At 42.5% G+C, this 14,784-nt stretch overlaps 1 protein-coding gene across 14 annotated transcripts in view; it reads left to right on the top strand.

The window, feature by feature from the left end:
* The window catches only part of LOC121554724 (actin-binding LIM protein 2), a 123,544-nt gene that overhangs the window by 34,288 nt on the left and 74,472 nt on the right, over nucleotides 1–14,784 (top strand). For 13 of the 14 annotated variants that reach the window (XM_041868446.1, XM_041868449.1, XM_041868442.1 and 10 more), the window contains exons 1-2: nucleotides 1,233–1,621; nucleotides 12,647–12,808. In XM_041868446.1, the coding sequence (XP_041724380.1) occupies nucleotides 1,606–1,621; nucleotides 12,647–12,808 (178 nt within the window). In that variant the 5' untranslated portion in view covers nucleotides 1,233–1,605. Of the gene's footprint in view, nucleotides 1–1,232; nucleotides 1,622–12,646; nucleotides 12,809–14,784 lie in introns of those variants that run through there. The other variant, XM_041868438.1, reaches the window with a different exon arrangement.

The raw sequence follows: 14,784 nt of genomic DNA, 5'->3' as shown, positions 1-14,784 counted from the left end.
TACAGGTCTGTGAGAGACATAGAAATCTTGCTTGTTTGTAGGTGACCAAATACTTATTTTCCACCATAATTTGCAAATAAATTCATAAAAAATCCTACAATGTGATTTTCTGGATTTTTTCTCCTAAATTTGTCTGTCATAGTTGACGTGTACCTATGATAAAAATTACAGGCCTCTCTCATCTTTTTAAGTGGGAGAACTTGCACAATTGGTGGCTGACTAAATACTTTTTTCCCCCATTGTATATAGTTATGATGCGTTCCTACACGATTTCCAGATTTTCACAGAACATAGGCTTTCACCAAATTGACAGCAGTTTCATGATTTTTATTTCTGGGGGTGGATTATTCTTTTAACCTAAAAAAATCGGAGTTAATGCTTTAACTTAACCTTAAACACTTTGAAATTTGAAGTTTGGAACAACTTTGAAATTTGACGTTTGAGAAACATGGATGAACGTCTAATTCTGGCGTGAGACTGTGAGAGCTAGTTGTATATTCACTATGTCTCAAAGAAGCTTGAGTTTCAAATGGTGAAGTCTGTTAAAATGCTTTTTGACTGTCAATGCTGTCAGAAGTTATGTTCGGTAGTAGGCTATTCTCACTATGTCTGCTTGGCAAATATATATCCTATACTGCTTTATGCAGTGATATGTTGCATTCATTATGGATACCGTCATTACAACCAATGATACAGGTTTCCAGGCACTATCACTCCCCAAAATGAATGAACAGGCTACAGGATGTCATTGAAAGTTATGTCATAGTACTACTGGAATCTACTGTATATGATGGTGATGATGATAATGATGTTGATAATTAAATAGCCTACTAGTAGCCTAATACAATGTGTGGCCCTCTCCACTCCTGACCCATTTATCCTAATTTCTGTGCATTGAGATCCCATTTTCTGAAGTGTTGAGTTTACTGTTACTGCAGACACATTCATTATTGATATCACTTGGAGAGGAAAAAAGCACTACTAGCAAGTGCTCTCTTCCTTTTACATTAATTGTGCACTTGCTCAAGAGAAAGTAGGATATAACACTTCAGTTTTATCAAGGATATTACAAATTAGATGCATTTAATTAAACTACTCCACGTTTTATACAGCTTTTATTGTCAACTGGAAGGCACCTCAGTCTACGCACGAGAAGGCGCATCCATATTCCATAAGCTCACGCGTCTTTGTGCTGTCAGTGGGCTGGTGCGGTAAACGCCCTGTGAGAGATTTTCTAGAGGTGGTGTCATTTTTTAGGACTAGAACTTCTAGAAGATTCTATTTATATTAGATAGCTGCAATAGCTCAACAATAACTCAGCCCTTGTACCCGAGAGAGGCTTTCGGGAATCATATGACCTGCTGCCGCTCATTCCAAAGATAACCGAGTGTTGACCACTTGCGCTACCGCAGCTTTCTCGCTCCTTCAAAAAACCACACTCCTCGAGCTTGCCGCACCGGACCACGCGCATTAAAGAATAAGACATTTGGAGGATGTACTACAACACCGCACAACGACAGAAAGAATTTGGATATTAGGATAAGAAATACTGCTCTTCGTTTGTAAAGGATTTTACAGTTATAAAGGGACACTGACAGAGCAACAATGCCAGAGGAAAAAGGTAATATACCGCAGGTTCGTTTTCTCCTACCAAACGTGTGTTTACTTTGTAGAGAGCACGAGTCGGTTATGGGACATAGGCGCTTCTCGATGGGCACTGTAGACCGTAGCCCTCAGCGCAGTGTGCGTCAACTTGAGAGGCAATTGAGGGTTCATTGACTTATCTTTGTACCGAAAAGATATGCAGTATTCTGCCCAATAAGACATAGCCTACCTTATCTCTTAGGACTACTTTTAGGGACAAATAGGATTAATTCCATAATTTAATATGATTAAACAATTGTCAAATACTGAATACAAACAGGGCCTTTGTGTATTATGTAATCCCAATTAAATGGACATTAGCCAGATATTAATACCAGAAACAAACAACAACACCCCCCCTCAGTGTAGGCTATGACTAATAATGTGCCAGAATGATATGCGACAACCTCCATGAAGTCCCTGGCAGGGAGCACTGTGCTTTTGGGCACCAGCCTGACTGTGACACAAGATGCCTGTCTGGCTGGCCGTTCAGGCATGAAACCAATGACAAGGGGCCAATCTGGCTCAAATTGGAAAAGAAATGAGATATTTTGTTATGATAGGAGATATGGTTTTGGTGTGTGTGTATCTGTGTGCACGCAGATGTGTGTGTGTCTGTGTACATGTGTTATAGCAGCATTACACAGTGGGATCCGGAACAGATACCGTAACACCCTACAACCCTTTCCCCTCCTCTCTGATAATATGCAGTGACAAAGTGGGACTCAAAACAAATGCCTCAGCCTATAGAATCAATGTGTATTCTCTGGTCTGCAATGTCATGTCCTTAACTGCCTTGTTAAGTTTGATACGCAGCCATCTTTAGAGGGGCAGCTATGTCTTGGTTATAAATGGACTGTTGGCCATAACTGTAGTGTGTTTGTGTGGAAGGGGAGGTGTGGACAGTTAGTAAGATCACAATGTGAGGACGCTCGGCTTTGAAAGCTGTTCTTGTGGGGATGGCTAGCTGTCAGCAGGCAGAGCGACAACCACTGGTGTACCACACCCCCCCACAGCCCCTGCAAGGGTTGTGGGCCCCCTGGAGTTCGCCCCTATAGAATTAGGAATTACAATACTAGAATGGACATGATGATCAGATAAATAAATAAATAACCTTATGATCGGATAAAGGTCAGCCATTTTGGTTAAGGAGTTAGTCAACCATGGTTTGCCAGTACTTTGATAAGATATTGTGTAAAATAATGAATTTGAATAATTTTATCTTCACTGTATGTTGGTTAGCTTGCTAGCCAGCCAGTTTTAGAGGAATGATTCCATAAATTGATCAAATTAACTGCCAATGTGCCAACATCCCATTCAAACAATGCAGTCAATCCACAGCCATACACTGACTGAAATCAGTAGATGATAGGACTTAGACAAGTTGTAAAGGAAACAAGTACTGATATTGTATCATATAATAGAACTATCAGCTTTCCAATATATATTTATTTTAGAGGCTATTTATACAGAAAATGTGTGTAAAACCCAAATAAACTGTATTTATGATTATATGACAATATCTTAGGTTGACAATAATTATATTACACAATTTCTGATATATCACATGCCTTTGTTTGTTTTTTCCTGCTAAGTAAAATCATGGCAATATGTGTAGAACTGCAGGAAATTAGCTTAAAAAATGCTAAATTATCTCAGCCTCATTGCAAAATATGTAGAATAGCATGAGATTAGCTATAAAACATATTTTTTTCTCTCTGCCCCCTGGCAATATGTGTAGAATTGCAGGAAATTAGCTTTAAAACAGCAACATTTAATCTCAGCCTCATGGCAAAATCTGTAGAATAGCATGAGATTAGCTTCAATGACTCCCTTCTCAAAGTGCATTCTAAAGTTTTCAATGTCTGTCTCTTAGCATCCTCTACTTTCTAGTATGGATCTGAGAACACAGCATAGGTGAAAGCATTATGTTTGACGCTCACTCTGGCTTAGCTTTCATCTGTCCTGTTTTTTCGTCAAAGGACATGAGGGAAGGGAGCAGAGCCGCTACCTCGCTCTCCAACCAAGGTGCATGAATTAATGAACAAACTGAACTAGAGAGGAGATTCTGCAACTCTTGGAGTACAATGGAAGTAAATAGAAAAGCTTATTTAATGTTACAAGTTTAATATTACATTTCGGCTTTTGGCCTTCTTCCTCAGAGGACATGAGGAAAGGAGATGAGGAGAGGAAGCCACATTTAGCTTTCAGACACAGGCACTTGTCTCTGAGGATATATCCTTCATTTCGTCTTAATATTCTGCCAATCTTTTCTCATATAAAACCTAACACCCATTTCCATCTTACAGTTTTAAGATGACTGTCTTCATCCTAGAGGTAGAGGGCGAGGCTAATAGAAATAGGATGTGCAATATGTGCAGTTAAAATAGTTATGCAATCCTATCCCTTAGGTGTTAAACCTGCTGGGCATATGCCTGTGTTTTTGCACCAGCAATGCTGCTAACAACAAAAGCTGACTCAAAGGTTATCCTGAATGTTTATTACTGGTCCTGTTGTTCCTAGCTGGTATACACAAACAGGTAGTACAAACATAGGCCTCTCTCTCTCTCTCTCTCTCTCTCTCTCTCTCTCTCTCTCTCTCTCTCTCTCTCTCTCTCTCTCTCTCTCTCTCTCTCTCTCTCTCTCTCTCTCTCTCTCTCTCTCTCTCTCTTAGACACACACACACTCACAAACAAACAATACCATCTTAAGCTATGTGCTGTGATTTTGTGCTGCATCATGGTGCCTGCTGTGGTCACATGGTTCCTGTATTACCCACGCTCAGACGAGCCTCCTCCGAGCATCACGTCTCCTCTTCTCTCATCCTCCTCTCCTCTCCTCCGCCACTGCCTTCGCCTTTGTCCTAGCCGGCGCCACACTATTACAGCATCGCCGTTACATTCAATTGACTTCATACGTGCTTTCAATCAGAATGTCATGGCTGCACAATTTGTCACTGAAGTGAAATTGCTTAGTAATGGTCAGGTATCACTCATGTATTAGTCACACATAGCCTATAGGCTAAGCTGGAGTCCCCTTCAAGATTGCACTGATCTGAACCCAGTGTGTCAAAGCTTTGATATCTCTGTAATGCTTATTGTCGTAAGCCCCTCGTGATGCTGTCACGTCTCAGATGTAAACAACCAATAAAGACCCACTGAAGAGGATGCTATTTAAGAGGATACTATTTGAGTGTCGTCCTCAAATACTGAGCTGCAGCTGCCCTAATCAGTTCTATTAACCATGTTACATACTCAGTCATGGTCGGCTGGTCGGCCATATCTGGACTGACTGGCACACAGAGCTTATCTCATCACCCAGATTTCAGAGAGGGAGAAAGAGAGCTAGACAAAGATGAAGAGAGAGATAGAGGTTGGTGGCAGAGATGGGGAGAGAGAGAGAGAGAGAGAGAGAGAGAGAGAGAGAGAGAGAGAGAGAGAGAGAGAGAGAGAGAGAGAGAGAGAGAGAGAGAGAGAGAGAGAGAGAGAGAGAGAGAGAGAGAGAGAGAGAGAGAGAGAGAGAGAGAGAGAGAGAGAGAGAGAGAGAGAGAGAGAGAGAGAGAGAGAGAGAGAGAGAGAGAGAGAGAGAGAGACTGAGATGGATGGCACTTATAAATCATCGACTTAAGCATATTAACATTGACGTCCTTCCAAATGGGAATTTGACAAACAACAATCCATAAACACCAGCTGCATGTTGCAGCAAAATGTGTGATCACTGGAATGTCAAAGGCAGTATTGGTCTTCCATGTGCGGAGTGTCTGTCTGTACAAAAAATATGAGTTGCATCATCATCTTTTCAATGGGAATCATAAGGTCTGAAACAAAGCTGATGTTGTGAAATATCGGCTTTAGAAGAACTCTTGCTTTGTCTCTGGTTATCCAGTATGTCCTACCTTTAGAAGGAATGAGCCCTAGGGATAAAGCTCTCTATAGTATTTGACCCTGGGGTTATAGGTCATAGGTCAAATAGATGTCAGATCATGTCAGGCATGACAGCACAGGTTTATCTGTGAGCCTGCATTGCTCTTGTGGCAGTTGTAAGACAGTCACCTCACATAAATTCAGTTGTAGTTTTCCATTATAATTTTTTCACCATAAATCTGATTGTGATCATTTTTGTTGATCTGCATGATATCAAAAGCTGAAGTACCATCAGCTCCAGCAACTCTCGCTCTCTCTGCCACTTTGGCAATCTGCCACTTGCCACTACCCTGGCTGCTGCCCATTCCAGCTTTTCTGGACTTTTACGGATTTGGGGGGCTCCCTGATGTTGATATCCATGCTATAATAAATCATTCCGAAATGAAAGAATATGGATTACAGAGCTAAATCTAGGGGATTTAAGGCCTATCGCTGTTAAGGTACATCCCAAGGTCAATGTTTTGGCCACCAGAAAATGCCCCTGCGGTGGTAACCCGAGCATTCTAATTGCCCACCACCGCCAGCCAGGCAGATGGACCTTGCCTGGAATGGAGCACCATGGAATCCCCGTGGGTTGAGGGAACAGGCTATTTTTAGTGGGGAGCATGGCTCCTGGAACAGGAATTCAAGATGGCTGCCCATCTGGGCCACACTGACTGCACACCTACAGTAGCTATCGGCCAACCTAAGGAAAAATGCCTGCCTGTGTATGGTGTGTGTGTGTTTGTGCGTGCACGTGTGTGTGTTTATGCACGTGTGAGTGTGTGTGTGTGTGTGTGTGTGTGGTTGGGTGGGGGGGACATAGATGGCAGGTCCCCGTGGTCTGTAGTGGTGCATAGCTCAGATTGTTCCCTGGCTTTGACCTTTGGGAGGGCGACACTGTGGGTTTGTGTCTGTCAGCGAGGGAGCAGAGGAGAGCAGGGTGATTGATGAGCAGGACATCTGTGACAGGCTATAGGCCTAGGTCTACACTGCCTGTACAACTGTTGGTATCTGTAGAAAGAGAGAGAGAGAGAGAGAGAGAGAGAGAGAGAGAGAGAGAGAGAGAGAGAGAGAGAGAGAGAGAGAGAGAGAGAGAGAGAGAGAGAGAGAGAGAGAGAGAGAGAGAGAGAGAGAGAGAGAGAGAGAGAGAGAGAGAGAGAGAGAGAGAGAGAGAGAGAGAGAGAGAGAGAGAGAGAGAGAGAGAGAGAGAGAGAGAGAGAGAGAGAGAGAGAGAGAGAGAGAGAGAGAGAGAGAGAGAGAGAGAGAGAGAGAGAGAGAGAGAGAGAGAGAGTGTTATGGGATGGGCTCAATAGCTCAGCACAGTGTTTTCTGTTAGCCTAGCCCTTGGAGGCTCTTCATAGCACATTGTGTTCCTAGTGTGTGAAGAGCACTCCTTCATCGTTTGAGTTCTCCTCATACTATTTACCCTGAAATGCTCTAGGCCTAAACTGTACCCATTACAAGAGATGCCCCCTAGTGGAACATCTGGTTAACAAATCATCTTGGACCCCCCCCAAGCCCTATTTATTGTCCAGATAGGAAGTGAACGATACAGGATCCACTCAACAGGTGCGTGCCAGGGGCAGTTTATGCTGGTCCGGCTGAGAGAGAGAGAGAGAGAGAGAGAGAGAGAGAGAGAGAGAGAGAGAGAGAGAGAGAGAGAGAGAGAGAGAGAGAGAGAGAGAGAGAGAGAGAGAGAGAGAGAGAGAGAGAGAGAGAGAGAGAGAGAGAGAGAGAGAGAGAGAGAGAGAGAGAGAGAGAGAGAGGAGGGAGAGAGAGAGAGAGAGAGAGAGAGAGAGAGAGAAGTGGGTAGTGGGCAGTGGGCAGACCCCCATTTCCTCCAATAGAATAGTCTCGGCTGGACCCTAGCTGTGCCACATGGTTACAATCAACTCAGGCCCTTGAAGTGCCTCAGACCATTTTATGAGGACGCATGACATTCTTGGCTTTATTGTTACAGTAGCAGCCAGTGTTGTAGTTCTCAAGTCTGGTCTCAATTTTGTCTCGTGTCGGATCAATTTTTACTCTGCCTTGACTGAGTAAAAAACTCAAAATTATCAGCTATTATCAGCTTATCCATTCAGTGAGCACGTAAAACCACTTTGTGAGGCCAAATATATCATGAAACATCTTATTGCCTATTGAAACTTGGGCTTCCTACTAGCTCACTATTAGTAAGGGGAGATTGTAACAGTCTTTATGTCTATTATAGACATGTTTGCGCAGTGGCTAACCGTGGCTATTGGACCTAGGCTTTCAGTTTGGAAAAAAAATATTCCAACACGTTGTACCAAACTCAAAAATCAAGACAAATTGCAGAAACTTAGCATACCTTCATGCACCCAACAGAATAAAACAGGCCTGACACCATCACTATCACAATATCACCAAACGCGACAACAGTGACACATCAAAGGATGTGTGTGACAGGTTTGTGATGCTGAAGGACAGCGACCGTAATACCAGCACACTCCATGTAGGAGAGCACACTTTTTGTAAAACATACAGGGCCGACAGAAAGGCAGCAGTCACACACAGAATGATGTTAAAGGATAAGCTGGCCATTCACTCTGACATAATAAGCCAGAGTGTCCTAATCATAAGAATACAAAAACACAACCATTAGGCTAAGCATTTCCAAATCGAAATGTACAACTATTACTTCCCATTGCAAACCTATTTTTCACGTTCAGCACACAAAGTAACCGATGATCTAAAGTTTAAATGCAACAAAGTTTCACACACAGAAGTTATTTTCAAAGAGATCGCTAACAACAGCAAGCGAGCTGCAATAAAAAACACAGTTCCACGCACCGTGTTTTCGATCATTTGAAACGTAACTTCTTGTTGAAAGTTAATCTTGAAAAGGGCGAAGCTAACAAATTAGCAACAACATCCTCTTCGATAACACCTGCTGCAGCCGCTGCAAATTAGCCTAAAACAAACGCTAGTTAGACCGTGGGAAAACTATTGCTCGCTACTGCACATTTTCCATATGTTTTTCTAAAAATGGTCCCACCCATTACAAGTCAAAATGTGAGTGGTTGATTCCACTGTCACTCCACAATTCTGGCCTAATACAGTTCAATGGCAGATGCCTTCTCTCTAGCTTCTGATGGCCTAGCCAATGGCTGACTTAGCTAAATTTACAGTGGGGAAAAAAAGTATTTAGTCAGCCACCAATTGTGCAAGTTCTCCCACTTAAAAATATGAGAGAGGCCTGTAATTTTCATCATAGGTACACGTCAACTATGACAGACAAATTGAGGAAAAAAAATCCAGAAAATCACATTGTAGGATTTTTAATGAATTTATTTGCAAATTATGGTGGAAAATAAGTATTTGGTCACCTACAAACAAGCAAGATTTCTGGCTCTCACAGACCTGTAACTTCTTCTTTAAGAGGCTCCTCTGTCCTCCACTCGTTACCTGTATTAATGGCACCTGTTTGAGCTTGTTATCAGTATAAAAGACACCTGTCCACAACCTCAAACAGTCACACTCCAAACTCCACTATGGCCAAGACCAAAGAGCTGTCAAAGGACACCAGAAACAAAATTGTAGACCTGCACCAGGCTGGGAAGACTGAATCTGCAATAGGTAAGCAGCTTGGTTTGAATAAATCAACTGTGGGAGCAATTATTAGGAAATGGAAGACATACAAGACCACTGATAATCTCCCTCGATCTGGGGCTCCACGCAAGATCTCACCCCGTGGGGTCAAAATGATCACAAGAATGGTGAGCAAAAATCCCAGAACCACACGGGGGGACCTAGTGAATGTGACCAAAGTAACAAAGCCTACCATCAGTAACACACTACGCTGCCAGGGACTCAAATCCTGCAGTGCCAGATGTGTCCCCCTGCTTAAGCCAGTACATGTCCAGGCCCGTCTGAAGTTTGCTAGAGTGCATTTGGATGATCCAGAAGAGGATTGGGAGAATGTCATATGGTCAGATGAAACCAAAATAGAACTTTTTCGTAAAAACTCAACTCGTCGTGTTTGGAGGACAAAGAATGCTGAGTTGCATCCAAAGAACACCATACCTACTGTGAAGCATGGGGGTGGAAACATCATGCTTTGGGGCTGTTTTTCTGCAAAGGGACCAGGACGACTGATCCGTGTAAAGGAAAGAATGAATGGGGCCATGTATCGTGAGATTTTGAGTGAAAACCTCCTTCCATCAGCAAGGGCATTGAAGATGAAACGTGGCTGGGTCTTTCAGCATGACAATGATCCCAAACACACCGCCCGGGCAACGAAGGAGTGGCTTCGTAAGAAGCATTTCAAGGTCCTGGAGTGGCCTAGCCAGTCTCCAGATCTCAACCCCATAGAAAATCTTTGGAGGGAGTTGAAAGCCCAGCGACAGCCCCAAAACATCACTGCTTTAGAGGAGATCTGCATGGAGGAATGGGCCAAAATACCAGCAACAGTGTGTGAAAACCTTGTGAAGAAAACATTTGCCCTCTGTCATTGCCAACAAAGGGTATATATCAAAGTATTGAGAAACTTTTGTTATTGACCAAATACTTATTTTCCACCATAATTTGCAAATAAATTCATAAAATATCCTACAATGTTATTTTCTGGATTTTCTTTTCTCATTTTGTCCGTCATAGTTGACGTGTACATATGATGAAAATTACAGGCCTCTCTCATCTTTTTAAGTGGGAGAACTTGCACAATTGGAGGCTGACTAAATACTTTTTTGCCCCACTGTATCTCCCCGGAGACTACCAAAGAAAAATCCTGATTGGATATTTATTTATCTTCAGTGTTAACCCTTTCCTTTCCAACAGAAACTGAAGAGATTAAATCAGAATATCATTGAAAATAATAATATCATTAAAATATCATTGAAATATTATTGAAAAGATTAAATAGAATTTAAAACAATGTATATTTTAAACTACATTTATTTATTTTATATATCCTTAGCCCTTCTCTGAAGGCATAGAAGGCTGTCATGTAGTAATAATTTATAGTGGCTCTCTATTTGCCCTCAGCATGCATTTCTTCACCATTCTGAATGTCTAAAGAATCCATATGTTCTTCTGAAATATTAACTTTTTTTATGGTGGCAATTTGACAAAATTCCAATCATGCTCTTGAATTTGACTCGCATTTTTCTGGTCTCGGTTTTGACTCGGTCTTGGACCCTTCAACCCCCTCCTGGTCTCGGTCTTGACTCGGTCTTGGACCCTTCACCCCCCTCCTGGTCTCGGTCTTGACTCGGTCTCGCCCCGCTCTGGTCTTGGTCTTGACTCCGACTCGATTTGCTCCGGTCTTGGTCTTGAATCGGTCTCGCTTTAGGTGGTCTCGAACACAACACTGGTAGCAGCATACTCACATGCTGAAGACTGGTAGCTTACACTGTAATAAGACAGAGTTCTGCTTCCCGTTGACAAGCAGCAGGCTTCCAATATATGCCAGAGTTTTGGGAGATCTTCATAGAGATATCTTTGATATTTTGATTATATTATATGCCTCCTGTTGTACTTTCATGTGATTACTACGAATATCTCCATAAAAATGCAATTGATCGTAATCTGGAAGTATGGATTTGAATTCAAAGCAGATTTTGGGGTCATGGTGCACTCTGTTAGGCCATGGCCTTATCCAAAGACAAGAACTTGGAACATGAAATATGATCAACCACCACCACACCTCTAGCCTTTATGGTGAATATCCCTGTTTCTTTGTCATCCCAGGGCGTTAGTCCACGGAAGTTCATGAGGTCTTGTTTGTCTTGGAGATAGACTACCTCACACACTCCCCGCTCCCTGTTGTTTAACCGGTCTTCCACTCGCTCTATAAAACTGAAAAATAGCTTTTTACCTCACCAGAGGCCCTTTAAACATTCCCAGAATGCTTTGCTCTACCTCCAAGTCTGGTTCTTCTAGTCATGGCCGAGAGGCCCAAGACCTCAAAGGGCTAATAAACGGTGTTGAAGGTGTTTTTACTGTCGTCAGTAGTATTTACCATGTAAAGAGTACCTACAGCCCACAGACATAGCTCTACAGCTTGTAGAGTGCCTAACATGCCTTTGTTTGCGTCCCAAATGGCACCCTATTCCCTATGTCGTGAACTACATTTGACCAGAGCAATATGGGCCCTGGTCAAAAGTTGTGCATGACATATGGTAAAGGGTGTCATTTGGGATGCAGACTTGATCTAATTTGGGCCTAAGTAGAGGCTAAACAGGGACATTTCTCAAGTTCTCAATGGGAGTGTTGGCAGACAAAGAACAGAGAGGAGAAACTCCTGAATGAATGACTGAATGAATGAATGAATGAATGAATGAATGAATGAATGAATGAATGAATGAATGAATGAATGAATGAATGAATGAATGGATGGACACTGAAGCTGAAACTGGTTCTCGGGTAAACACTAGTCTAGCAAACGGTGCCCTGCTTAGCCCAGGCAGTCTATCTGAATGCCATTGTTATCTCCCTTCTTTTGAACCCCAATTATGAGTAACCATGGTGTCCAAAACAGAAACACAGACGTGTCCCGGACAGAGAGAGAGAGAGAGAGAAAAAAGAGAGAAAAGGAAACAAAGAGTCTCTATTTGTCTGATTAGTTGTCAGTACTGAAGGGATGATGACATGCATCGATAAGTATGCGAGCGCTTTGTGTCATAATAAATGGAGAAGGGCGAGGTGTTGAAAGAAGTAAGCTGATGTTCTAGACTGGACCATGGCTTCATATGGATGAAGTTATCAGGCTTGTCTCTGTGTTTGTCACCCTCATGTCAAGCTCGATGTCACTGTAAGACATGATTACTTAGGCTAATTGATGCACCAATTATCTGGTCATATCTTTCCTACTACTCATACACATACAGTACTTGTCATATTTCATAACAGTAGATACCATGTGCAGGCCTCCGGGCTATTTGAACTTTTGAACATACTTATGTAATGAATGTGTGTATACAGTGTGTGTGTGTGTGTGTGCCTGCGTGTGTTTTGTATGAGTAATTAATGTTTTTGTTCATGAGGATGTGTGTGTTTCTACACGTGACTCTCCAAATGCATGTGTGTGTGTGCATTTTCTATCTAACCTCTGTGCCACTCTCCGTTTCTTTCAGTGTTTCATCAGCAGGCTGTCCACAGCCCTCTGGAGCAGGGGAAGCAGGGGAAGCAGGGGGGCAGCAGCTCCATCGCCTGTCAGAACTGTGGCAAGGCCTGCAAGGGAGAGGTGCTGCGCGTGCAGAACAAACATTTCCACATCAAGTGCTTCGTCTGCAAAGGTACGTCGACCTTGATCCCTGACCTCTTATTATCTAGTCAATACATTTATCCAGTCATTTAGCAGACACTCTTATCCAGAGCGACTTAAAGGAGCAATTAGTGTTAAGTGCCTTGCTCAAGGGCACATCGACAGATGTTTCACCTCGTCGGCTTGGGGATTCGAACCAGCGACCTTTCGGTTACTGGCCCAACACTCTCACCAGATACAGATAGAAGGACACACAAAGACTGCTGACTAGTTATCATGAGCACAGGCAGTTAGCTGCTGGATTTCCTGTATTCGTGTGGGCATTGGTTATAGCAGGTGTAACATACTGTACAGGTCAGTCATCATGATTCCTACCTTATCTTACTCACCAGAGCACTACCATAGAAAAAAAAACAGGCTAGGTTAGATAGGGCAGGTCAAAGCAATCAAAGAACAAAAGGATCAGGGTTTCCTGTTTTGTCTCTTTTAGTGTGTGTGTGTGTGTGTGTGTGTGTAGCTGAAGAGTCAGCTGCTGTGATCTCATATTCAGCCCACTCTCTCCCAGTCATCTCCACTGCACTCTGTAAGGCCCCAGTTTTTCACTAGGGGCTTGTATCAGTGTGATGTTGTTATGAACACAGGCGGGGTTGCTAGGAAACTAGCAGGGTCGGGACAATGTTGGGCACTTCCTACAGTTTATCACATTTATTCTTACATCAGTGTGTAATGCCACTGGACACCCCCCGGGCATTCCAACTCACCTCTAGGAACGAGGGATGAGTAAAAAGGAGAGACGAAATAAGGAGGAGCTGAAAAATAAAGGCAGGTCTAGACTAGTGAGTGACACTGTCTAAAGAGATAATCCTCTCCGTTAGGCTTGGACGATATCCAGATTGTCATACCTTCATATCGACCTTGTGCCATACCTGGATATTCGGTAATACCGGCACTGAACACAAGGGGTGCTATCTTCAAACCTCACTGAGCCATTGTAATCCGAAGGTTAGCAATGCTAACAAGTACATGTAAAATCCCAAATAGAATGCTAACTAAATGCTAATGAATGCATTGCGTACATTTTATACAGTCTCTGACCTTAACTATTTTCAGGACAGACATCCCAGCTCATAAAGTTATACAAGTAACTCAAAAATGCTACTCACAAAACAAATATTAGACAGCAAGGCTCTTCATCCAGGAGGGGATTCTCTGCTGTTACCGGCAAGCGAAACTTGATTTTGGAAGAAGCTAACCTTCGCTAGATAGCTAACTAGCTACTAAATTAGCAAACCAAATGCAGAACTGCAGAGCATTTAGCACATTTAAGACAGTTAACTTAATATTTGTAAGATATTTAGCTGGCAAACATTTAGTTGTGAATTCCATACTTTAACTAGATCACCTGGCGTGTGCAGCACAACAGTGAGTGACTCACAAGGCTCCAGTCTCTTGTTTTTGTGTGCTTGTAAACAAACAATTATGTGACAGGTGAAATGAAGAACACGATATTCTTTATCTCCTAACATATTGCACAAGTTGACTGCAGGTATTTATTTAAAAAGTAGCTACAAATATTCAAATGTATCAAAAAACTTTCAACGGTATTGACGGTATTGAAAAACCATCCCTTAGCTATTTCAAAATACCCCGGTATACGGTATATACGGTATACCGCCCAAGCCTACTCTCCATGTTAAAATGTTTATCCCTGGTTTACTGATTCATAGTCTGGTCCGAGGGGCAATATGCTAAGTGTGAAGATCATGCACAGCGATTCTTACAGTTGCAATAATATTTTACTTCCCCCACTTTATGTTTTTGGTTTATGCCTGAAATACATGTATTCATGTTTTATTCATTTGTCAATGTGGTTTCTCATAGGAAATGTGTGAGGCTCGTTAATGAAATGTCAGGCATTTAGAGGGGGGTATTAATACCCCTTATAGACTCGACACTGACAGGGAGAGGCACCAAGGGGGGGCCGTCCACACCCCAATCCCTTACCCA

The sequence above is a fragment of the Coregonus clupeaformis genome, chromosome 19 (assembly GCF_020615455.1).
Source record: "Coregonus clupeaformis isolate EN_2021a chromosome 19, ASM2061545v1, whole genome shotgun sequence".
Lineage (NCBI taxonomy): Eukaryota > Metazoa > Chordata > Actinopteri > Salmoniformes > Salmonidae > Coregonus > Coregonus clupeaformis.
The sequence above is the reverse complement of the archived record's forward strand: the minus strand, read 5'-3'. Positions and strand labels throughout refer to the sequence as shown.